Source organism: Bacillus rossius, chromosome 17, assembly GCF_032445375.1.
Source record: "Bacillus rossius redtenbacheri isolate Brsri chromosome 17, Brsri_v3, whole genome shotgun sequence".
In the NCBI taxonomy this organism is placed as follows: Eukaryota; Metazoa; Arthropoda; class Insecta; order Phasmatodea; family Bacillidae; genus Bacillus; species Bacillus rossius.
The window spans coordinates 18,746,162-18,772,239 of NC_086344.1; the positions used below are offsets into that span (position 1 = coordinate 18,746,162).

Sequence of the window (26,078 nt, forward strand, 5' to 3'; positions counted from 1 at the left end):
CCCCTCTGGCCTGTCTTGTTCTCCAATCAAAACTAGTGAGGAATACAGTTCTCAACCACATGATCCAACCTTTTCTTCATATCAAAAAATTATAATTGAACAATTGAATACTTCAATAGTTGAACTAGAAAAGACTTATATTAACATTAAGAAAATTCACTCTAAGCATTTTTCTACAGAGAAAGTAAAAAAAGATGAACTCTGCATAGCAGCTGAAGATTCATCTAGTGATGATGAGTCAATTTTACAAAACCTCAAAGAAAAGTTTTCTACATCAACAAATAGATTTAAGAAAATAATGATATTACGAGAAATGGAACATTAGAAAAATAATGTGAGAATTTAATGCACCAAATTATATGTTAGAAGAATATTGTATTTTAGAAAGCCCTAAATAAAGCCTGGAAAGGCTCTTTCAAAAGCTATTTTCGATACCGTTAAGTCATTTTATGAAATTAATAATATAAGCAGAATAATGCCCGGTATTAAGGACTGTTTGACTAGTCGATTCGAATGGAATTAAAACAAAAATGTCAAAATGACTAATATTGTGAGATCTGGAGGAGGCTTACTTATTAAGGAAAGATTTTCAGATATTACAATAGGTTTTTCAAAAATTGCCGATCTGAGACCAAAACATTGCATAATGGCAGGCCAAATTGGTACACATTCAGTCTCTGTATGCACAATCCACTAGAACTTCAAGTTAACAATAGAATAATACAAAATTAGGAGCTTTGACAAATGGACAACTGAATACTTATAATCACTGTTTGGCAAAAATTCTGTGTAATCCACCAAACATTAATTGCTATACAAGTGACTGTACAGTATGCCCAGGTGTTGCCCCAAATCGCAAAATCATTGAAGAGGCTTTTGAAGCAAATCTTATAGAAAATGTTACTTATCGTCATTGGGTGTCTGTTGATCGTTGCAGTCTTGAAACTTTACAGAAATCTAATAAGGATTATATTAATATTTTCTGTGACAAGCTAACCATTTTAAAAAAGCATGATTTTATTGCAAAGTAGCTGTCATCATTCATTAATGACAAAAAACATTGGTTGTCTGTAAAGTCAGTTTACGGACGATAGTTCAACGTGACAACGTCATAACAAAACATTGATGAAATGATTGCATACTTTTATGAATAAAATTGAATCATATTTATTGAATTATCATTATTTTGTGTGGATACAAAGAAGGACTGAAATGAAATCTACAATTTAATTGATAAATTTACTTTTATTTGCACTCATTAATTCAAATATGTTTATTACTTTACCACAGAGATTATTTTAACTATAACTTTTATACATGTTTGCTATTTAACTTCTTCCAATCTGTGTTATTCTGTTAAGGATAGGACCATGAAGAAAAAGTAGGAAACGAATGGGAGTGTTTCAAGTTGTATGTGCCTCGAAAAAGTCAAATCGATGGTTGTTCAAATCGAGTGGAAGAAAGTAGATGCGGCGCAAGCGTACAATGAGCGTAACGGGACACATCGTAATGGGACACTTTTTCGTGCGTATAGCCTGCGTTCATCGATTTATTAGACGTTACGTCAAAAGAAAATAGAGAGTCTGAGTTAATAGTAAACCTAGATTTCTCTGAAAACTATAATATTGTCGTTCAGGATAAAGCTCAAAGTTTTCACTGGGCAAGTGATCATGTAACAATACACCCATTTGTGATTTATTAGAGAGAATAATGAACTTTCTGTGTATACATTCCAGAAAAAACTTGTTGAATTCATGGCAATAAAGTTTTTTCGATCTGTGCCAAAAAAAAAATTTTATTACTCGGATGGATGTGCTGCACAATATAGAAATAAGAGAAACTTTATCAAGTTATGTTATCATGAGCAAGACTGTAGTGTACAGGCAGAATGGCATTTTTCCGCTACTGCCCATGGAAAGGTACCATGTGATGGAGTTGGGTGCTCAGTGATAAGACTTGCTGCAAGAGCCTACAACGTCCATATGACGACCAAATTTTAACACCCATCCAACCTTATGAATGGGAAGTTGAAAATTTATCTGGAATTAATTTCTCCTTCTCCACACGAGATGAGTATGTTGAGTCTGAGAAATTTCTGAATAACCGTTTCAGCCTAAAAATAAAACCATAAAATCTTGTCCCTAGTTATTGCTCAATAAAGGATAGGATGAATCTGATATCTTCTGTTTTTACTGCATTTCTTTAGCTGTAGCAATAACTCGGACAATGCTATTGCTTCCTCCAAATCAATTTCTAGTACTGGCAGTCGGGAGTGTGGCGGAGTGGTGTGCTCCAAGTGGCTCCAACCAGTTCTCGCACGTGTTTTATTAAAATGTGCCGCTCACTCGCACTGTGGTACGTTCAGATTGGCACAGTGTGGGGGTAGTCTAAGGAACCATCCTGATATTTGCGTGGAGTGAGTTAGGGTAGACCGTTGAAAATCAAAATTAGAATGGATCAGCAGGGATTTGGATCAGGGTCTTCCAGAATGTGAGTCCAACATTTTTAGGGTTTGTATGCCTTCTTAATATCCTTTTTGATAGCCTTATTACCTTGCTGATTTTATTTTTATTTGTCTAAGAGTGCTTAAAACTATTCCATATAACCTGTAATAGTCCTTAATAAACGTTTTAGTACAGTCACATAAAGCCGTATTGTGTTGCGTGGACTTTTTTTTTTGGGACTGTGGCAGCAAGCATTGTTACGCACATGCACTTTGTCGGTGTTTCTCAATGCTGTATGCGTAGCAAATGATTTTCATAAGCTTAATTTTCAGATAAAAATAATACTAAGTATACCACTTATGGAAAACTACAAAGTAAAAAAAAATAATAATAGTTACTCATGTCCATCTGAAGTACATAAATTTTTAAAGAATTTCTTAGAAATTCATTATTTTTTTTTTATTAATGTGTAAAGGTGTGAACCATGGTTTTGCAGATTTGCTTGCTAACTTCTTAGCAAATTTAGATCCAATACGTAGTCTTTATATAATTTTGGTTGTATTTAAACTTGAATATGGCACTGTTATTTGTAACAACATTAGTAAAATGTATAGTGACAAATTAGATAAAGTATAAAACAAATTGATCAAAATTATAGACTCAAAAAGGAATGTTAATCAAAATGTAGATTTACACTCCCTACATTGATCTTTCTCATTAAGAAGAGACATATTAGATTGCATTATTTGTACATAATTGCTACAAGAATACAATTAACTGTAATCTCTTGATAATACTGGAATTAAGATTACTACCTTCATTTAACTGTTGTCAGTAACCTTTAATATGTACACTAACCAAAACTATTGATATTTTATACAGAATCACCACAAATTTCAAAGAGTATGTAAGTGACTTTCCTGTATCAGATTATAAAATAAATGCAAAAAAATAAAATAATCTTACCATCTCATATTTAGTCAAAAATTTTATTTAGGTTGTGTTTTTCATGTTGTTTAACTGTTAATTTCATTAAATAAATTTATCATGTTCATTTCTTTGTTTCTATTGCTGTATTTCTTGTAATTTACACACACACATATACATTTTTTTGTTTGTTTTGTTTTGTGTTTGTGTATTAATGTTTTTTGTATTGTGGCTACCATCTTTGACTATAAGGTAGGCAGGTAGCGAATCTTAAATAAAAAAAAATTTTTCGCGGAGTCCTTTGGGTGTCTGGGTTTGTCCCAGAAACCAACAATTCACACCTGCATGCCAAAGATGAAGCACAACATTGCCCACAAACTGCGAAGGCCGGTCGTGCTTGCCCTGTTGCCATCAGTAAACTTTTTTTTTATCTGCTTATTTGCTTCGTTGTTAAAGATGCTAGTGTGTTAGTAGTGGACATGAGTCTAATCGATTCCTCAACTAGACTCGGTCCCACCAGGCACGTCAGCATGCATTCTTAGTTGGTTTCAGTTCAGGTTACGTTCATTAAGGGGCCCGCCTGCCTGGGCACACATACGGATACGCTTTGCAGAGCTTCAGAAGAAACAACACAATTTGAAAACTTTTCAAGATAGCATTTAAGAATGTGCTGAGGGTAGATAAGTAGTTCTTTTTCTGTATTTACAAGGTTTCTACGGTCAGGGAAAACCTGGAAAAGTCAGTGAATTCCATGTATCATGTAAAAGTCAGGGAAATCAAAAAAAATTTCTAGAAGTTACTATGCATACTATGAACCAACACACTTTCCCCTGTGCTGTTAAAATATAACATTTGTTTTATGTTGTTTAAGAAAACATATCTGACAGAGAAAACTCGGGGAATTCAAAAAGGATCTTCAAAACCTGGAAAAAACATGGAATTCAAAAGGTGTCTTCAAAACCTGGAAAAGGAATTGAAAAATTAAAGGGTACCTTCAAAGCCTGGAAAAGAAATGGAAAACACAGGGAATTGAAAAGGTATCTTCGAAATATGAAAAACACAGGGAGTAGAAAAGCTATCTTTGAAACCTGGAAAACTCTGGGAATTGAAAAGTATCTTTGAAACCTGGAAAACACAGGGAATTTGACAAAATGTCAGGTATCAAACTGGATTAGTAGTTTTTAATACAGAGAGTACATACCTCTAATGTCTTAATTCAGTCCAAATTTCAACCAAAATTTCATGTGTAGTTAGAAGCCCATCCATTTTCACTTTTAATTCAAAATGAGAGATTTAATCTTTTAATGAAATTATTTAATGATTTAATGAATAGAAGCATGATCAACTGTTGATAGTCATTCACATGCTCACAATACAGTAGAATCTCACTAATCCGGCACTCCAATAGACCTTTACGTCCAATAATCCGGCATGTACTCTGTCTTCATCCAGCAGTCTAACCTCTAAACTTATCACGAGCACGTGCGTACATATTCACCTGCTGTTTTCAAGTGAGAATAGTCTAGTTAAAAATGTCAAGTAAACGGAAACACAAGACTCTAGCTTTGAAAGATAAAATGGATATTTTAAAGAAGTTATATCGTTGAGAAAACACATGCAAATTGGCAAAAGAATATGGAGTTGGGCATGCTACAATACATGATCTTAAGAGAAAATAAACAAAAGATAGTGGACTACGTGAAGACGGAATCTGGACCAGGAAAGCGCGTAAAACATTAAGAGTTGGTGATTGTCCAATGATGGAAAACGCTCTCTACACGTGGTTCATGCAACAGCGTTTTAAACACACTCCTGTATCTGAAAAAGTTCTGAAAGCAAAAGCAATAGAATTTTATAAAAAATCACCAAAAAAGATTATTTAAGTGCCAGTGATGGGTGGCTGGATAGATTAAAAAAGCGATTTGGTATCCGTCTGTTAACTATTTTGGGTGAAAAATTGTCAAGCGACGAATCTGCAGTGCAGCCATTTATCCAGCATTTTAAAGACAAAGTAGAGGAACTGGGTCTTCTTCCTGGTGTACTGCTGCTAAACTTGTTGGTGTATGCTTACTGCTGGCGCCAGTACCATTAATAGTACTCGTTGATTTATAAATAGACCCTTTTGTTGTGTGTGTGTTGTCGGGACGATATACACTGGCTGTCACTATTTTTAAAAATATATATGTGTGTATATATATATATATATATATATATATATATATATATATATATATATATATATATACACATATATATATGTCAATGGTACTGTTATACTCTTGTACTCTGACCCTTAGAAACATGCATAAAATGTTATCTATCATAAAACACACACTCTAGGACACAGGTAGCTAGGTAACATATATCAATACATAGGGATAGAATCCAGATTTTTATTAATAATAAAATTGCTATTCATCAGGGACAACTAACATAGGTGTAGAGATAAAAATCAATATTAATATAATTAGATAAAAATCACAGAAAAACAATCCTAACGATACTGAACATGACTCGTGGATATGCGCTTATGTAAATTAAAACATCAGGAAAATACGTAGCACACATGAATCGTTCACCAAAAGTTCGTTAGTGTAAGTTCAGAAAATAAAATCAAATGATGTTTTTACGGACGCATTCTTACATAACAGAAAAATGTTTGAAATCATAGCACAATTAATTAGTATGATTACTATTTATGTTTATATTTGGGTTCGTATTTGCCTTGGCTTAACTCAGTTTATATGGTAGAGACACGAAACTTGTACTCCCATTTCACCTCTGGGTATCACAAAATAAAAATAATAATTTAAATCTTGGAACTAACAATTCATGACGTAGTTCAGGATAATTGACACCTTTTACGTGAAAACAAATCAGTTTGTCGTCAAATCGGAGTTATTTACGACGAAATTACATACAGCTGGGTATGTCTATGGGCGATACAAAATGCAAGATCTTTACTTACAGATTTTCACTCCTAATAACATATCCGTCAGAATATGCCCTTATAATCTTACACATTATTTATTTATACGTCGTTTAAGCTCATCCTGAGTGTCGGATGGCATAATCTAGCTAGCTAACTTTCAAATTTAAAATAGGCCTCGCGCCTTTGCGTCGGCATCAGACGCCTTCATACAACCAAACTTTTTAATTAAGACGTTCTAGACGCCTCACATCTAAAACACGGCCTCTCATTGGCCGAAACCAAAATCGGTTAGCGTAATTTACAATATAAATACCGTAAATAACACTCATTAATACAATTGAAAACACAGAAATGCGGTAAATTTAAAACGAAAATTTCCAACAATGAAAATTTCTTTAAGTAATACCCCGAATAAAATCATCGTTTATTCGTTAAGTTCATTAGTCCTTAGAGGGGTATACTCAATTGACTGTCCATATAAGTCCATTTCAGGTCATAGAGCATAGCTCTCGTAGATATACATAATTAATAAAAATATATTTAAATAACTTTTGCGGGCGAACAATATACAAATTAAATAATAAAATTTCATAATAATAATAATAACAATCAAAATAATAAGACTTTATAAATAATAGTATCATTAAAATAAGTCATAACTTTCTGTGCATTATGAAAATAGTAACAGCACAGAATTGCCGCCCTTGTCAATCATATTGAACTGCAATCGTTGACCTGTTCAAAACAGTACAATGTGATTGGCAGTTTACCGTCTCTCTCGCACTGTGTACAACGAATAGCCTTGTCGCCTAGCGGCGCGCGCACCACACAAAAAAAAAACTTGGAGCGACTGAGTTTCTTCTTCTCCTCCTTTTTATTTTTTTTTCTATCGTCATTTCGCCCGTTACACCAGACAATTCGCGCAATTTTAATCACTTTGCATCGGGTCGTCGCCGCTAGCAGACCTGCGCTCGAATGGTCCACGGGTTTTCCCGCGCAAAATCTTCTCTGCTGGACCTGCTGCAGCTCTCCGACGGCGTCTACTCCCTTGAGCCGCTCCTGTTGAGAGGGACGTGGGAGGACATACTTACTGTAAGTAGCAATCTCATATGGCTGTAACGGGTGTATGTACATGTGAGTCAACAATGTGACGTTCTCCAGGACACGTCACGGCAGTGGATCAACGTCCACCCGCGGTGCAAACGACATCCCCGGCGGCGGCTGAGGAGGCATCGGGACAGCGCCCGACCTCAAAGCGGCCAACACCAACACCTGCTCCACAACTCACGTCGGCGGGATTGGCGTGTGGCGGCTCGCAGTACCGGACACCACGGCTCCGGGCTCCGCGGCGAACATCTGCAGCGGCGGACTGCGGCTGCAGCTGCCGCCCTACCCCACGAACACGTGAGAGGCGGCGTCGGGACGTCTGCGGTGCTGCTCGTGTCGGCGGAACCGCCACTTCTCACAAGGACGCACTCGTCGTGTCCCATCACTGATAGGTACACAGCCGTTGCGAACTGTATTGTGTACATTTTAACTAACAAGTATCCCGGTCATTAAACAGTCTTAAAACTCTTCACTCATGTGTGAATCGTGCACTTGTAATGCACGAATGTCGGCAGGCTAAGACATCTTCTGTGCTTAACGTAGCCTATCCACAAGCCAGTTCAGTATAAACTAACTCTATTAAAACAAATAGTAATTAATGGGATCAAATAACATCAGATATTAAATAATAAGTAACTTAGGCTAACCATTCAATAACTTTCAAAGTGAAATTGTTACATCTTAACAATAGGTATCATTAGCTAGATAACATTCAAGCATAACTTTAACTAAACTGATTTTCATGTTAATGAAAGGGTTTGTGTACATCATTGTTAGGCATCCTTATGCCTTCAGGTTGTACCTGTTTTATTCTATGTACAATTTCATTATGCATCTCGTACATTTCCATAAGCATCATCTCACAATCTTTCATAACTTCATAATATCAACAATTGATAAAATTAATAATTCTCACTAACATCTCATATAATATACATAACATCATATTTACAATATCACTTCAAGGAACATTTCATATATTACATAATTAAAAGCATTTGTTTATGTTAGCAAACAAATCAACAATAGTTTTGATTTCGTTTAAGTACACGCATCATGTGTAACTTGTGCTTGGAAAGGGAACGCACAGTGTTTCCTTCTCTTTTATCTCTCTTTTATCGCAGCTTACCGCTCGGCGAAGGCGGCCTTTATTTTTCTTTCTTTTATTTTACTCGAGTGTCTGGTGAACTTTTATTTCTACCACTTCTCGCAAGGTAGTTTTTTTTTTTTTTTTCTGTAATCAGCTGGGTTCTCATATAACGCAAACAGCTGTTTGGAAAGTGTATAGCAGTTTCCCTCTCATATCAACCATTAGTTTCGTTTTCAGGCATCCGATGCGGGCTTCGCAGGATCCTGACTGTGTATTCATATCATTCAGAAATTTCTCTGATAGGAATTGTTTCTTGTTAAAATCACTTGAGATTCATGATCTCGATGCAAAGGATAATTCTATCCTGACAAAGCTATGTGAAACAAAAAAAAAATGCTTTCATGATAGCTTGCAAAAAATTTTTTTTTTTCTTTTCTGGCTGGCTCAATTTTGCAGTAACTTAGTACTTGTTTATAATACAGCCTGCTGACATTTACTGCAACAGTGTACTAAGTCCGCGACATAGTTGTTAGACATTGAGTTTTTCAGGTCTTCGTTTGACATCATATTCGCCTACTCGACGATTACAAACATAAACAAACAAAATCTCAAGTTCCACGTTGAATGAAATTAAAATCTTTTGTATAGTTTTTTTTTTTTTCACAATAAATGACACAGTCGTTCGTATATATCTCGTTATCATTTCATAAATATCATTATTTAAAATAACCAAATCAAGTTAATTTAAAGAAATAGCTTTCTAATACTGAGTGGATTTGTATGCGAAAGGAATGCATACTTTTCTACTCTGCATTCAGGGCAGAATGCAACCCTATGAGATCATTAGCAAAGCCCTACTTCAATCATAGAATTCATGTAAAACAAAAGTATTAAATTTGCAAAAAAAAATATATATATTTTTTTTCATCTTCTTCTCCAGCAGTGTTTAATAACAAAAATAAATAAATCTCGGCGATTCTTAATAAATTCAGTGGTGTGTTGTGCTTCGGAAAAATTGGAGTAACCACATCAGTAATTCAAGGTAACCTTATTATTATTATGCTAGTAGTTGCAAAGTGTTCATGTGCTTCTTAGATGCTTTGTAGAACAGTGCTCACCCATGTTTACACAGCTAGGCCATACTTCACTCACACAAGTTAGTCGACAACACACAAGCTTGACATTTCCTTTTGCTAGTTAGTATGATAGTACTTACAGATAGGCGCATCTCATTACATAGATTCAGGTATTACTGTTAGTGAACTTATACTCACACAAAGAATAATGCAGACCAACTGACAAACAATATTATACACATAATACACTATTAAATTCGAAGATTCATTACATCTGTGTGGGTGGCATTTCACTTCACCTCACTACAGGCAATAATAAGCGGGAATTGCACTTCCGCATCGACGCGACGATAATGTACCAAGCGGATATCACACTTCCGCTACACATTAGGTACCTGTCAGTGGTTGCAATACGCCTCACATGGCGTAACAAATTACACAGTAACCATTTAATACCTTTCACATTCATACTGGTCAGGTCCTGGCTCTGACCTAGACATTCCGATTGCGCTCAGCTGTTATAGTACCTATACTCGTACTATACAGGTGTTTCACTAGCTTGTGTCGAACTTGTTCACTGGGACACAGGTTTCTTGTAGGCTCTCAACTGCGAAATATTATACCGGCCTACTGGTCGGCCTGTAGATGGGTCTTCCAGAGCATAACAGTTCTCTTGAACTATGTCAGTTATGACATATGGTCCGTCGAAAAGCAGAAATAATTTCCTGGTGACATTCTCCCATGCCTTGCTGACAGGAGATGTTTTCTTGAGCACAAGGTCGCCGATATTAAATTTAGACAATTTGGATGCTGGTTTCCTTCTTCTTCGTACATCAGCTTCTGCTGTGAGCTTCATTCTTACGAATGCTTCCACTTCTTCTCCGGTGGGTAGTCTTGTCCTTTCGGGCTCCTTGTCACAATGGGGTATAAATTCAGGGTTGATCGCCGCCGATCTATCCAGGCTCAAAACTTCGCTAGGGGTTATTCCGATTGAGCTATGCACAGTATGATTAATAATGCACTCTACATAAGGCAATTTATCTCACCATGACTGTTGCGAGTGGTGACACAATGTTCGTAGCAATCCGCCTATAGACTTCATGAGTCTTTCCACCGGATTACTCTGTGGATGTCTCACGCTTATAGTAGTCGGTGTTATACCTAGTTTTCGTACACCTTTCTGCCACAGGTCGCTAGTGAACTGCGTACCTCGGTCAGACAACACAACTTTTGGCGTACCGATTTCGTCCACAAATGATTTCAATTTATTTAACACTGCTTTTGCAGTTGGGTTGACAATAGCATATAATTTGGAGAATTTAGTAAATACATCCTGCATTACAAATACATGTCTGACTCCTCCCTTCGATTGTGGTAAGGGTCCAAACAAGTCGACCGACACTAATTCCAGTGGCGTTGTCGGCAGGATGGGCTGTAGCACACCATACAGGTGCTCTCCTGGCGGCTTCACCTTTTGACACAGATCACAACCACTTGTGACCTTGATTACACATCTGGACATGTTAGGCCAGTACAACTGCCTCTTTAGTGCTTCTGTCACCTTCTTGCTTCCCACATGTCCGAGCGCTGTGTGGGTCTCCCAGGTGATTGGTTGTCGCAGATCAGCTGGTATCACTGGTTTCCAGTGATCTTCATACAATCCTGTTTTCCCAGGCTTGGCGAACAGGGTGTTGTCGTTGGACAAACAGTAGTGTTGATGTATCCTGTGGTCATCTGGCTGCTTTTTGAGCTGGTCAGTGATCTTCTTGCAGTATTCGTCTGCCTTCTGTTTTTCATTCAGATTGCTCAAAATTTCTCTTAGCTTGGTGCCAGGTTGGAAAATCTTAGCAGATACAGGAGCAATTAAAAATTCCTTCGGATGAACTGAAGTTGAAGTTGCATTCTCCTGTAGCTCATGGATTCGACTGAGGTAGTCTGCTGCTGTATTATTAGATCCTTTGATGTGCTGTATTCTGATGTCATACTCTTGTAGTAAGAGAAACCATCTGGTTAACCGGCTGCCAAATAACTTTCCGGCCTTTAAGCAAGTTAATGCTTGGTGGTCAGTGAGCAACACAATAGTTTCTCCCAGTAGCAAATCTCTATATTTTTGCAGAGCCCACACTATTGCAAGAGCTTCTCGCTCTGTCACAGTATAGTTCCTTTCAGCTTGGTTTAGCGTACGACTAGCCAGGGCCACAGTCTTCTCCACTCCTCCATCTTCCTGGGCTAGCTTGCATCCCAAAGCGGTGTCTGATGCATCTGTGTACATGAGGAATTCCTTTCCTTGCGTGGGATGATAGACAACATGTTCAGTTAGGAACAGGTTCTTCAAATTGGTGAATGCTTGTTCATGTTCTGCGCTCCAAATCCATACTTGACCTTTCTTAAGTAGGGTAAACAAAGGAACTGCACACTGGGCTACTCTATTCGAATAATTTCTGTAGAATCCAATGATACCAAGGAAAGCTCTCAGCTGTTTTACATTCCTGGGAGTTGGAAAATCTTGAATACATTGTAATTTTTCTGGTGATGTCTTTATGCCTTCTGGTGTTAGTATGTGGCCTAGGAAAGGCAGTTCCTCCCTGCAGAATACTGATTTTCGGATTTTTACTGTCATGCCTGCCTCATGCAGTTTTTGCAGCACTGTGGCAACATGTTGGATGTGTTCTTCGAAGCTAGATGATGTGACTAGGATGTCGTCAACATAGGCCGTAGCGAATCCTTGGCATTCGGGTCCCAATGTTGCATCTAGGCATCTTGTAAAATCTGCCACCGCATTGCACAGTCCGAACGGCACGACTGTGAACACGTACTGTTGGTTTCGAAATAGGAATGAGGTGTATTGGCAGGAATTTGGTTCCAGTGGTATTTGCCAATACCCGGACGACAGGTCCATCGTAGTGAGGTATCTCACACCTTGGTACAGCCTTAAAATATCAGATGTTTGCACCGGGCTCTCTCTGTCCTTCACAGTTATTTTGTTTAGCTCTCTGGCATCCAGACATAGTCTAACGGTGCCATCACGCTTGCCTACACATACAATCGGGTTGGCGTAGGGACTCGCTTCCCTCCTCACTACCTTCCAGTTGATCATCAGTTGCAGGTAGGCTGTTGCTTCCTGTATGTACTTCACTGGGATGGGGTAGGATTTTCGACGATATGGTGCATCTTCATCCACTCAAATTCTGGCTTGGTAAAACTTGTTACGACCTGGCTTGTCAGTGAACACCTGTTGAAAACGCTTCAATACTTGGAACAGCTGTTGCAGCTGGTTGGGTGTCACACTTGCTGCACCTTGCAGCGACTGTCGAATGTCCTCCAATGAGGCTTGTAGCTGCTCGCTGGTCTGATTGCTGTAGATTCTCATGTGCATGGGTTCATCACATAGAATTCCCACAAAATTGTTCCTTATGTGCCACTTGCCGTTAAGGGATATAGGTTTGTCACTATCACTTGAGTGAATGACACATAACTTAAAGTCAATCACAACGCCAAATTGAGATAGGAAATCGGTTCCTATTATAAGGGGTTTCGCTAGGCCTTTTACTACTAAGGCAAACATCTCCTTAGGCTGGCCTAGGCCTCTTACTAATATCAACACCTGCCTGTTGACAACAGGGCTTGCTCTGGATGTCACCCCAATGATTTTCAGTGCTGGCACTGGCAGCTTGGGTAAGTTCACTCCTTGCTGCTCGAGGTACTTTACCAAATCTTCACTGATGCAAGTGACCTCAGCGCCACTATCTATCAAGGCAGTTACTTCATGGTCACAAATTTTTAGTGTCACTTGGGGACAAATAGCGTACACTTGAGGTATGGATTCTTCCTCATTTTCATGATACAAAAATTCTCTCTCGCTATCTCTTAACATTACCGTGCATAGAAACTTGTAGTAGCTAACACAACTGTACACTGGAGTTGTGTTATCCACCCCTGAGCCTGGATAGGGGTTTTCCGTTCGGGGCGATCGCACGGAAACCCTTTCTAGTTTAACGTGCCCGTGTTGGCACGTCCACCTGGAGCTGGTGATCTGGCTCCTTCTTGACGATTCCACTGTCGGTTCCCTGCTGCTTCAGACACAGCAGCTTTGAATTCTGCTGCCACCTGATTTGCTGGTCCCTGGTTGTAGTACGTCGTCTGCTGAGATGTAGACGGTGCAGAAAATGGTGGTGGGAATGTTGTCATCTGTGTGTTCCGATTGTACGAGAGGTGGCTGTTCTGGGCATGGCCGCCACTCGTGTCGTGAGTCCTGGGGGCATAGTGGTATGGCGGGCGGTAGTCCTCAGGTTTGCCGTTGTAGCGGGGCTCGTCGGTACGGCGGTACTTCTTGCAGTACTCCAGCTCGTCTTCTGACGTTGCTCTCCGGCGGCGGTCTGCTGACTCCCTGGGTGGCCGTGACTCTGGCGAAAATGATCTTCGCTTGTTGTCTCGGTAGTCCCCCTGCCTCCGGCGGTGGTTTGCTTCGTCATCGCTGTGGTAATTCCTGGAGTTGGACCACCACGTCTTCCTCTTGTAATAGGGGGTCTTCCTGTAGCCTGTCTGGTATTGATCGTTCCGGCTAGGTCCTCCTCCTCTTGGCTGCCAGTTCATTGTGTTTACCGCTGCCTGTCTGAGCTCCTTGGGTTTTCCCTCGCGATTCTGCCAGTAGTTGTGGACGGGCTGTTGTCGGTGGGGCTGTGGTACCCTCTCACTCTCCTCCTTGGTATTGGGTGCTCTGTCCATTTTCTCAAGTTTATCATAATTGAGAAGGCGCTCGCGGAACTCTGTCACATCACGGTACGGCAGGCCTGACAACTGCTTCTGATACTTGAGTGGAAGCTGCGTGAGGATGGCCGCGATGAATTCATCATCCGTCATGGGCTGATCCAAGTAGCGTGTCTTCTCAAACATTGCTGATAGATGTGCTTCCAAGGACGCGCACTTCCTTGGGTCATACTTCTCCGTGTGAAGCTGTGCACGGAGATGACTCTGTATTCGGATGTTCCAATACTGGTTGTGGAACAGGGACTGGAACTGGGCGTAACTATGCGTTGATGCACTCAGCATCTCCCACCAGTAAAATGCCGGTCCTTTCAGGGCGCTGTTGAGACACTTCAGTATCTCTGTATCTCTCAAATGAAAGGTTGAGGTGTATTCCTCAAATCTTTTCAGAAAACGGATGGGGTTCTCTGTAGCTCTGCCAGCAAACGTGGGCATAGCTTCTGCCCAATGCTTAGCTGGATGGTGCATGAGCGTGGCCGCATCAATGTTGGATGGGCTCAATACAGGGGTTTCTCTGGGCAGATCCATTTGAACGGTAGGATGATTGTGGATGGGTAGCAGTGGAATTGTGTACATCTCACTGGGGCATGGTTGCCTGTCTACTGGGGCAGTCGGTACAGTTGACACAGGGGCTGTGTGTGACGGTACATGAGCTTGGCGGTCAGCTGACTCACTCCTGGGACTGGGGTGTACACTAAGGTGCTCGATTCTATCTCGTAGTGTGGCAGTAGCCACCTCCATGTCCTCTAGTCTATGTTCGAGATGCTGGAGATGTACTCGCACCTCCTCCCTAGCGCTAGCTTGTCCCTGGTGTTCATTTGAGATCATGTTTTGTATGGATGTTACATGAGTCTCCAGACTGTCCACACGACTACTGTTCTGTGATACCTGCTCAGATATCTGCTGGACCTGTTCGTGTTGCTGGGCCAGCCTAACCTCAATGCTGTGTTCCAAGCTCTTTAATCCTGAGTTGGTCTGATCCCTCAGCGCTCCCAACTCAGCCGTAAGCCGCCCCATTTGAGTATTGTTCTGTTCAAGTTTCGCATTTAGTTGAGTATTATTCTGTTATAATTTCGCATTTAGGGATGCATTATGCTGCTCCATTTGAGTTTTACTCTGTTCAAATTTCGCATTTAGCGATGCATTATGCTGCTCCATTTGAGTATTATTCTGCCGTAATAGCTGCATGAGTGCTTCCAGTGTCACAGGTGATGTAGCAGTATTATCTGGCAATGGTGTTATGTTTGGGACAGTGGCCTCCCTTTCCTCCTGCTCCCCTGTTGCTGGTGACGTGGGCCGCCCTAACCTCTCAGCCACGGTGGTAGAGTGATCACTAGGTCCCTCCACACAAGTGTTCCCTGGTGAACCCCCTGCTGATGATGTCGCCGTGTCACTTCCTGAATTCCCTGTGTTATCGCAGTCTTCACACATACTGTCACGCCGACTCCTGAGCGAGTATGTGGGGTGGTTGTGTGCCATGTTATTATAATGGATTAGATACACTATGCAGGATCAAATAACAACTTGAAATAAGATGTGACAACTCAGTGTCAACACACTCGGGCCCCACGTTTATGTGCGCCACTTTCTATACTGTACTGCTGCTAAACTTGTTGGTGTATGCTTACTGCTGGCGCCAGTACCATTAATAGTACTCGTTGATTTATAAATAGACCCTTTTGTTGTGTGTGTGTTGTCGGGACGATATACACTGGCTGTCACTATTTTTTCAAATATATATATATATATATATATATATATATATATATATATATATATATATATATATATCAATGGTACTGTTATACTCTTGTACTCTGACCCTTAGAAACATGCATAAAATGTTATCTATCATAAAACACACACTCTAGGACACAGGTAGCTAGGTAACATATATCAATACATAGGGATAGAATCCAGATTTTTATTAATAATAAAATTGCTATTCATCAGGGACAACTAACATAGGTGTAGAGATAAAAATCAATATTAATATAATTAGATAAAAATCACAGAAAAACAATCCTAACGATACTGAACATGACTCGTGGATATGCGCTTATGTAAATTAAAACATCAGGAAAATACGTAGCACACATGAATCGTTCACCAAAAGTTCGTTAGTGTAAGTTCAGAAAATAAAATCAAATGATGTTTTTACGGACGCATTCTTACATAACAGAAAAATGTTTGAAATCATAGCACAATTAATTAGTATGATTACTATTTATGTTTATATTTGGGTTCGTATTTGCCTTGGCTTAACTCAGTTTATATGGTAGAGACACGAAACTTGTACTCCCATTTCACCTCTGGGTATCACAAAATAAAAATAATAATTTAAATCTTGGAACTAACAATTCATGACGTAGTTCAGGATAATTGACACCTTTTACGTGAAAACAAATCAGTTTGTCGTCAAATCGGAGTTATTTACGACGAAATTACATACAGCTGGGTATGTCTATGGGCGATACAAAATGCAAGATCTTTACTTACAGATTTTCACTCCTAATAACATATCCGTCAGAATATGCCCTTATAATCTTACACATTATTTATTTATACGTCGTTTAAGCTCATCCTGAGTGTCGGATGGCATAATCTAGCTAGCTAACTTTCAAATTTAAAATAGGCCTCGCGCCTTTGCGTCGGCATCAGACGCCTTCATACAACCAAACTTTTTAATTAAGACGTTCTAGACGCCTCACATCTAAAACACGGCCTCTCATTGGCCGAAACCAAAATCGGTTAGCGTAATTTACAATATAAATACCGTAAATAACACTCATTAATACAATTGAAAACACAGAAATGCGGTAAATTTAAAACGAAAATTTCCAACAATGAAAATTTCTTTAAGTAATACCCCGAATAAAATCATCGTTTATTCGTTAAGTTCATTAGTCCTTAGAGGGGTATACTCAATTGACTGTCCATATAAGTCCATTTCAGGTCATAGAGCATAGCTCTCGTAGATATACATAATTAATAAAAATATATTTAAATAACTTTTGCGGGCGAACAATATACAAATTAAATAATAAAATTTCATAATAATAATAATAACAATCAAAATAATAAGACTTTATAAATAATAGTATCATTAAAATAAGTCATAACTTTCTGTGCATTATGAAAATAGTAACAGCACACTGGCCAAATTTATAATGCAGACGAGAGTGGTCTGTTCTGGAGACTGTTGCCCAATAAAACATTTGTATCCTGTAAAGAAGCGAGTGCACCAGGTCGTAAAGTGAGTAAAGATAGAATCACATTTATGCTGTGTTCAAATGCTACTGGAACATACAAATTGGATTTGTTAGTGATTGGTAAAGCTAAAAATTCCAGAGCTTTCAAGAAGATTTGTCTGCTAGTCTACTACAAGAACCAATGAAAAAGTTGGGTCACGAGAGAGATATTCAGTGAATGGTTCCGTAAAGACGTGAAGATGTGAAGAAGTTTATGAAAAGACCCAACTTGCCCATAAAAGCTTTACTCGTACTTTACAATGCTCCCGGCCACCCAAATGAACAAGAACTTAGATCAACTGATGGGAATATCCAAATCATCTTTCTACCACCAAACTGCACACCTTTATTGCAGCCGATGGATCAAAATGTTATCCAGAAAGTAAAGTCCTTGTATAAAAATAAATTGCTCATCCATATTATTTCTCAGGATGGTGACAAAACGCAGCGTCTTAAAGAATTGAATTTGAAGGATGTTGTATTCTCTCTCGCTCACGCATGGAACTCTGTTTCACCTGACTTAATCCAATCATCATGGAAAAAGCTACGGCCTACAATGAATGCTGTATCACAGGAAACAGAAGAATGGGATCCAGAAGATAATCAACCTATTGCCGATTGGTTGCAAAATTTATCAGAAAGAGGATTTGAGACAAGTGAAGAAAATTTAAATTCTTGGTTTGAAGGGACCGAAGAGGCAGAACAAATTATGACATGAAGAAATATGTGAAGCAGTACAAGAAGAAGAAAGCCTTGTATAAATATTGGAGCTTCCAACTACTACAACTGTAAAAGTAAAACTAGATACAGCATTTAATTGTTTCAATACCTGCATAACATGGGCTGAAAAAAACGGCGTATCTGCTAAAGATATTATAATTCTTCAAAACATGCGAGTAAAGGTTTTTAAACAAGGACTACAAGTTGCACAAAAACAGACCTTAATCAAGGATTATTTTAAAACTATTTAATTACGTAGTTAGTTGTGAGACATGTTACAGTTATAAAAAAAAAGTGTAGAACATGAATACAAATACATTATATTCTCTTTATGAAATGCTTTATTTTATTTATTATGAATTTTTCTATATAATCCAGTAATCCGAACATTCCAATAATCCGGCACCCTCTGGTTTTTAATAGTTCCGGATTAGTGAGATTCTACTGTAATATATTTTTTTAAAAGTTTGATTGAATAAAGTAATTTTATATATTTCAGATTAGTTGAAGGAAATTATAGTGCAAGCTGTGTTTTGTAGAGGAAAAGATTTTATGGGTTATTTTGATAACTTATGTGTGGTTAAAATGTGTTTCAATGAGTTTTTCTAGTTCATTATTATTATGTTATCATACAAGGATAATTGATGAGACAGGGGATTAATGTTTGGTTGGACAGGGAAAACTGGGATGATATCTCAGGGAAATTTTTTTAGAGGAAGAGTGTGGCCCAGATAAAAAAAAAAAAACCAACAGTGTTAAGTGTAATCCTGAGTTAACGAGAAGGAAAAATGGTAGCACTTGGATACTGCTGGTCCATCCGTTCTAATTTTAGTCCTGTTGACCAGATGGTGGGAATGTCCGTGCGACCCAGGGTCACGGGCGTTAATTCAGCTGATTGAAGTGGTCGCGTGTGTGCCGGGAGGCTCAACCAAACACTCCAGAGACTCCCTTGTTTGCCGGCGGTTGCCCGACCGAGCCGTCCCCCCTCCTACTTGCGTGACAAACACATTACCGGACCATTAGAGAGTGCCTTTTGTAGCTGCTGCAGCACTGTCAGGTCAGAACGGGATAAAAATATTTTGTTTTTCACAATTTTAAATATGGCTGCACTTTGTATTGTAGTCTTTAAAATGTTTCTTCGTTGTGCTTTAATTATTTTAACAGGACAAATTTGTAGCTAACATAATACATTAATGGGTTTAAAATATTTTTTGCCAGAAGGCAAAATTTGTAAAGATTTATTATAAATTGGTAAATAGGACATACTATTTCTTTGTGTTTATATATTATAAATTATAAGCATTGTATTTTCACAAACAATTTTTTTTTCTTTTTGTATTCCCAAGTTTTATTTTTTGTTTTAAATTTAGTGCTGTTTCTTTTTGTCTATCTTTCATTTTCTTTATTATGAGTACTTTTAGATATTTATACTTTTTTTTTGTTTTTCCTCTTTATATGGTAAAAATTCTTGGCCCTGTATTTTAGTGGATATTAGATTTTGATATTCTCTCAGGTTTGTTGACTTATTATTATTATGCTTTTTTTGTTCGTGGATTTACCACTGGAATCAGTATTTTGCCTTAGGAGTAACTAGTAATTTCTAACCTGTTTCCAGTGCAGTGAAGGTAACTTGTACACTTACATACCTACAGTTAATTCACGTTTCAAATTAAAAATTTTAATGACCATCTGAACATCAATTTTAATATTAGTGCTGTGTTAGTAACTTATTTTTGTTGATCATCATCATCATCATCATCATCATCATCATCATCATCATTAACTGCTTCCAGCTTGTGGCTGGGTCAGCAAAGTAAAATGCCTCCCATCTTCCTCTGTTACTACATCATTCCTCATCTTTCACTTTACTCCAATCTTCTCCTCAAGTCTAATAAGCCGGCGACCGAAATTTTAACTCTCCTCGAGAATAGAAAATGAAATGCTACCCGAACAGTAAAACGTTCAAAAATAAATATGTAATTTTTACACCAGTTTTTGTCAATTTTGTTTAAAACCAAATGTTACTAACTGATTTCCGTGTCTTTCAGGTTAAATATCAAGTAATTTGAGTGGCTTTCAATAAAATACATTATGTAATCTCTGTGGTCTAACATTGAAACATTACATGTTTGAAACTGTATTTCTTAATTCGCTACCAACATAACAGCGTGAATAGAGAGTGGTGTAAATTTTTGTTCATTCGCAGTAGTGTGTGGTAAAAGATAGGTAAAGGCAATGTTCTATGCGATACAGTTATTTGCAGAAGCTTAAATGGATGGGACCTCCAGTACTGTAGTGGGCTCCAAACTACTTGAGTCCAAATCCTGTGCTCATAAATTTCATACAGACTGGGAGTTTGGGATTTCCTTCAGCAGAGCCACATTATGTGAGAGTGATGTGACGTGATAGCGTTCACGGTCACAGAGCAACAAATAATTTGTAGTGTTAATTATTTTTCAAAGGTTGATAGCAAAAGTGTCCAGATAAGGAAAAAAAAAATTGTAACATGAGTTTTTAATATGCTTAGTAGTTATACTGTGTCAACTATCACAACATTTGCAGCTGCCTACATGACATAACAAGTGATTCCTTCTGGTGATATGAGTAGTGTAGAAAACATAGTTTTTATGTTGGTTATACGTTTATTTAAGTTTTAATTTTGCAAACCATGTTAGATGAAGTCTTATGCTGTATTGCTAACTCATTCACAAACTTTAAATAATGCAAAAAAAAAATTTAACACTCCAAAATGTCAAGTACTGATTTCCTTTTACAATAAAAAAGTGTCTGAATAGTTTGGCCATCTGTTTTGTAGATAATGAATGTGCAAAGAGGATTTTAATGAGCACAGACAAACTATTGTTTTCTTTTCCTCGTCCCTGACGGGCCTTATCTGGGCTCCACAAAGGATCTTTGTTTGCAGTGTTACCCGCCGTAGCTATTTGTAACCTTGTTCCACAGTTCATGTAAGCCAGTCACCGTAACCCCGACAGAAACTCTTAGCTCACATAGTTTCCTCCAGTCAGCGAGGGCAGATCTCTTAATCTGGTTTTGTAGCCCTGCAGTTTATTGTAGTCTGCACCTTCGAAGGTTCGTAAATATCTATACCGACACAGCAAACATTAATTCGGCTTCCATAGTCCAGCACGGATGCTAGATAGAATATCGGCTTGGTGAGAAATGGGCGCAATGTCATCCAAACCACTTATTACAGCACAAAACATAATTTTACATTTATTTCTTAAGAGAAAAACAAACTTTGTGTGCCCAATTTAGGAACTTTTTAACATCTTAAAAGAATCAATATTAGAGCTGAACTAACCAGTATGTATAAAAGTAAAGCTTCTTGGCATTAACAGAATACAAATATACCAATCCCTCTATGTCACAATTAAATTTTGAAGAGATTTTAAAGGTTTTTACTTTCAAAAAAAAATTTTAATAAAAAAAAACAAATAAAAATTTTTATAAAAAATATTTGCTGGATAATTTAGTACTAGTGTAAGATTTATTTAATATTTAAGAAGAAATTTCTTTTCTCTACACATAGATTTATTTTTATTTTAGTTTTTGGTTAAATAATGTAAACTAATTTGTTATTTATTCTTAAATGTATATAAAATAAATTATTCTTTAATCCTTGATTTGTTATAATTAATACAAGTTTGAGTCTTTTTTATAGTTTGGTAGGATACATAATAATAAGTACAAGTATATGTATATATGTATATATTGCTTGTAATACTAGTGCATATTTTCTGCAGAGCATAGATTTAAGTATGCCTCAGAGTTATCTTTAACTGTCCCTTAAAAAATAGTTAATAGCATTTTATTTTTCAGACACTGGCATTCAGTTCAGATAGTAATTTAAATTTGTTTGTTTTGAATCTCAGGAAGTGCTGGAGGCAGAAAACAAGAAACAATGGAGTCTCCGAAGAAAGTTAAGAGGCCGGACAACCCGCGAGCATCTGCAAACTTTCTCAATGTTTACTTCTTTATGTGAGTAAATAGAAATTGTGTTAATGCAAAACTCTCATTAATACAAATTGTCTTTACAGTCCCTTAAAATCTCACATAGGAGTCAAATTTCTAAATAATTTGTCTAATACAAAAGTATAGTTATTATGTAATACATAGTTGTTTTTGTTCCAAGGGTAGACAAGTACATGTAGTAAAGGATGGTAATACAAATATCCCGGAATAATGTAAAGAAACAATCTATAGTTTCAACTAAAATAATAGGTACTGATGCAATTACTTTGGTTCGTTTAGATTTGGGGAAAAAAAGTTTGGAAATTTTATTCGTCCAAATTTGATAGTAGCATGCATTTTTGTGGGTAATAATCTATACATTTGCTTTATTCTGCTGTATGAAATACTTTTAAGTGTGATACAGGAAAAAATATTTTTATTTTGGAGCCACAAGTACCATAAAATTGCATTTTACAATTTCTAAAAAAAATATTTGGTGTATAAATTGGTGTGAAAGTTAAGAATTTTATTTAAAAAAATATAATAATTATGATCAAATTTTGTAATAGTTTGGTTAATACATACCTCGTTATTGCAAAGTGACAAAATTATGGTCTCTTCAGGTTTGTATTATTGAGGTTTGGCTGTACATAACTGTTTTAGGGTTTTCTTCTCTCACCAGTTATTGAGGTGATGTTGCATGCTTTAAATTGGGAAAACCTGCAATAGTCAGGGAATTGTGAATTTGTAGAATAATCAAGAATGTGTGATTGGTCAGGGAGTTTAAATAAAATGTTTAGATGAAGGCTGATGCTGAATCGCTAACTCATTTACTGTGACGTGCATATTGTGTCTCAATGTGAAGAGCTTCAAAGTTTGCTCAACATAAGCTGAGTTATTGTTCATAGCATTTTATGGGAAGAATAATAATCACTTGTTTATGACTTCAAAAGTTGCACTGCTGTCATTTTTTTTTAATGTATTTTAATTTTTTTAATTGTTGTATATCCCTGCATATGTCTAGGTTGACAGTTTAGGCTAGTGTGTGTGTGTTCAGTTCGTTACTTATAAAAATACTTGTAAAAATAATTTATATATTTTTTTAAATCAATGAAGTTTTCGTGCTATCCATTCTATTAAATAATATTTATTTTATACTCACTAAATATTTAAATGAGTTCTTTTTTTATTTTAGTGTTCAGTGTATCCTTTCTCTACTTTTCTTTATTACTTGTTGAGATTGTTGACAGAATGACTGATTGCAGATTGAAGAGTTCAAAAAAATAAGGAGAATAAATGGGTGTTTGCATTCCCCTCCCCCTTTCCCCCCAGAAATCATCCTAAAAAAAAAAATATCATTCCCACTATGAAGGTAAAGATTGCACCTTCATAGAAGTGTAAATAACAAAATGAAATTCTTATTTTTTTTTCTCTTTACTCTTTACAACTTGACTGATTTAAATATGTTTACTCTATGTTTGTCATCTTCACATTATATGAAAATTTTCTTGTTATTTTATTTGTGTTTCTTTTGAATTGCAATTGCAAGTTTTAAATACCCAATGAAAAGTCACGTTTTAAAGTTTATATCAAATTTGTGTAAGAGGACAAACGTGTAAGAAAACTTTTTATTGGTTAATAGGCCCTGGATATAGAGATCTCTAGTTCATTTGGCTTCTGTTTTGATATGATGAAAATTGAAGGTTGTTGAAGGAAACCATAAGAAATTTTTGATTTGAAACGAAAGAGCTTTTGTTTGGCAGCGGTCTAGTCCAGATGCATAGCTATATTATTCCTGTCTGCAACTATAACTTTAATCAGTTTTCAGAATTCAATAGTAAGCTTCGACATTAATAAAAGTCTGGAATTATATTCCAATATTGAAGAGGAATTGCAGATTGATTGAAATTTATTTTAAGGGGAGCGAGTACCTTTTTTTATTGAAAAAATCAAAATTTCAAATTTATTTTATAAAAAAACTTAATTTCCTGCTGTTTTAAATGATGTATAACACTTAACATTTAGATATATATTTTTAGACCATAGACCATAAATGTATTTGAAACATTGTGATGTTTCCATTTTTTGAGATACTGAAGGCCTGGAACCTTACAATGTTTGTTTTATGGTTTTATTTATTCACTGACAATTTTTATCACTATATTTATGTCTGCATTATTTCTAATTCCTATTACAAAGTTGGCAGCACATTCCTCAATATTATCCTAAGTTGGCAACACTTCAAAATTTGTTTTCTTTTGTTTGGGTAAACAACTAACCCATTCATTGTTGTGTTTATTTGTGTTGGTGTAAGAGTCATGAGTTTTATTTCATTTTATGATTATCTTGTGCTAACTGGTTAGTAGGACTACATTGTGTATTATTGTATCTGGTTACAATCATGGCAAGGATAAGGAAATTCAATCCAAAACAGACTTTCAGAGGTAATCAACATACAAAGGAACATAATTCTAAAAGTAGGTGTTCAGCATCAACATATACAGATTCTGTGCAAATAAGTCCAAAGAAGTCTTCTAGATCGCAAAAACTGAAACATTCCAAACTTCAAAAAGATTTTGATGAAGAGACTGGTGTGAATGTCATTGTTGATTTAGAACTTATTTCTAGGTTAGTACAGTCTTCAGCAAAGTGTAAATATTGTGGTAGTGAAAATAGCCTTGTGGTGACTCTCGATGAACAGTTCAAATGTGGTTTGGCTCATAGAATTGTAATAAAATGTAGTATTTGCGACGAAAATGGACAAGGAATGAGTTCAAAGTGCATTAGAAATATGTATGAAATAAATCTGAGATATGCATATGCACTTCGTTCCATTGGCAGAGGTAAAGCATCTGGGAAGATTTTTTCAGCTGTAATGAATTTGTCAGCACCAAACACAAAATTTGAAAAATACAATACAAAGCTTCTTGCAGCTGTTACTGAAGTTTGTGACGCATCTATGAGAAATGCAGAAAAAGAGGTTGTTATGGAAAATGAAGGAAAATCAGATGTGGCTGCTGCTTTTGATGGTACATGGCAAAAGCGGGGGCACACATCTATGAATGGAGTGGTGACTGTAACCTCTTTTGACACAGGCAAAGTGTTAGATTTTGAATGTTTCTCTAAATTTTGTACTGGCTGTGTTCACAAAACAAATGTACAAAATCCAGAGAAAATGGAGGAGCACAAAAAGGCATGTGCGGCAAATTACGAGGGCTCAAGTGGAGGTATGGAGGTTGCTGGAGCCACTACTCTATGTGCTCGATCTGAAAATAAACTTGGCCTGCGTTATGTTCAGTACTTAGGAGATGGAGATTCTAAAGGATTTGCTGCTGTTCTAGGAAACAAGCCTTATGGAAATCATATTGAGATTACCAAGCTTGAATGTGTTGGGCATGTACAGAAACGTGTTGGCACCCGACTAAGACGGCTGAAACGTGATATGAAAGGACAAAAACTTAGTGATGGTAAAGGGGTTGGGGGAAAAGGAAGACTCACTGATGCTGAAATAGACCAGTTGCAGCGTTATTATGGCCAGGCCATAAGGAAAAATCTAACTGATACAGAAGATATGAGGAAAGCTATTTGGGCAACTTATTTTCATAAGAAATCAACAGATGCAAACCCTCAGCATTTCCTTTGTCCATCTGGTGCAAATTCTTGGTGCAAATTCAATAGTGCTAAAGCAAAAAATCAAGAAAATGAATACAGACACCAGAACTCACTGCCAGAAGCAGTTATGGATGCTATAAAACCAGTTTTCAAAGACTTATCCAAAATAGACCTCTTGAAGCG

At 37.1% G+C, this 26,078-nt stretch overlaps 1 protein-coding gene across 4 annotated transcripts in view; it reads left to right on the top strand.

The window, feature by feature from the left end:
• LOC134540681 (probable multidrug resistance-associated protein lethal(2)03659) overlaps positions 1–26,078 on the top strand; it is a 152,613-nt gene that overhangs the window by 11,943 nt on the left and 114,592 nt on the right. Inside the window, exons 1-2 of one of the 4 annotated variants that reach the window (XM_063383559.1) lie at positions 5,650–7,802; positions 22,205–22,310. In XM_063383559.1, the coding sequence (XP_063239629.1) occupies positions 22,234–22,310 (77 nt within the window). In that variant the 5' untranslated portion in view covers positions 5,650–7,802; positions 22,205–22,233. Of the gene's footprint in view, positions 1–5,649; positions 7,803–18,979; positions 19,369–21,237; positions 21,402–22,204; positions 22,311–26,078 lie in introns of those variants that run through there. The other 3 variants (XM_063383557.1, XM_063383558.1, XM_063383556.1) reach the window with 3 other exon arrangements.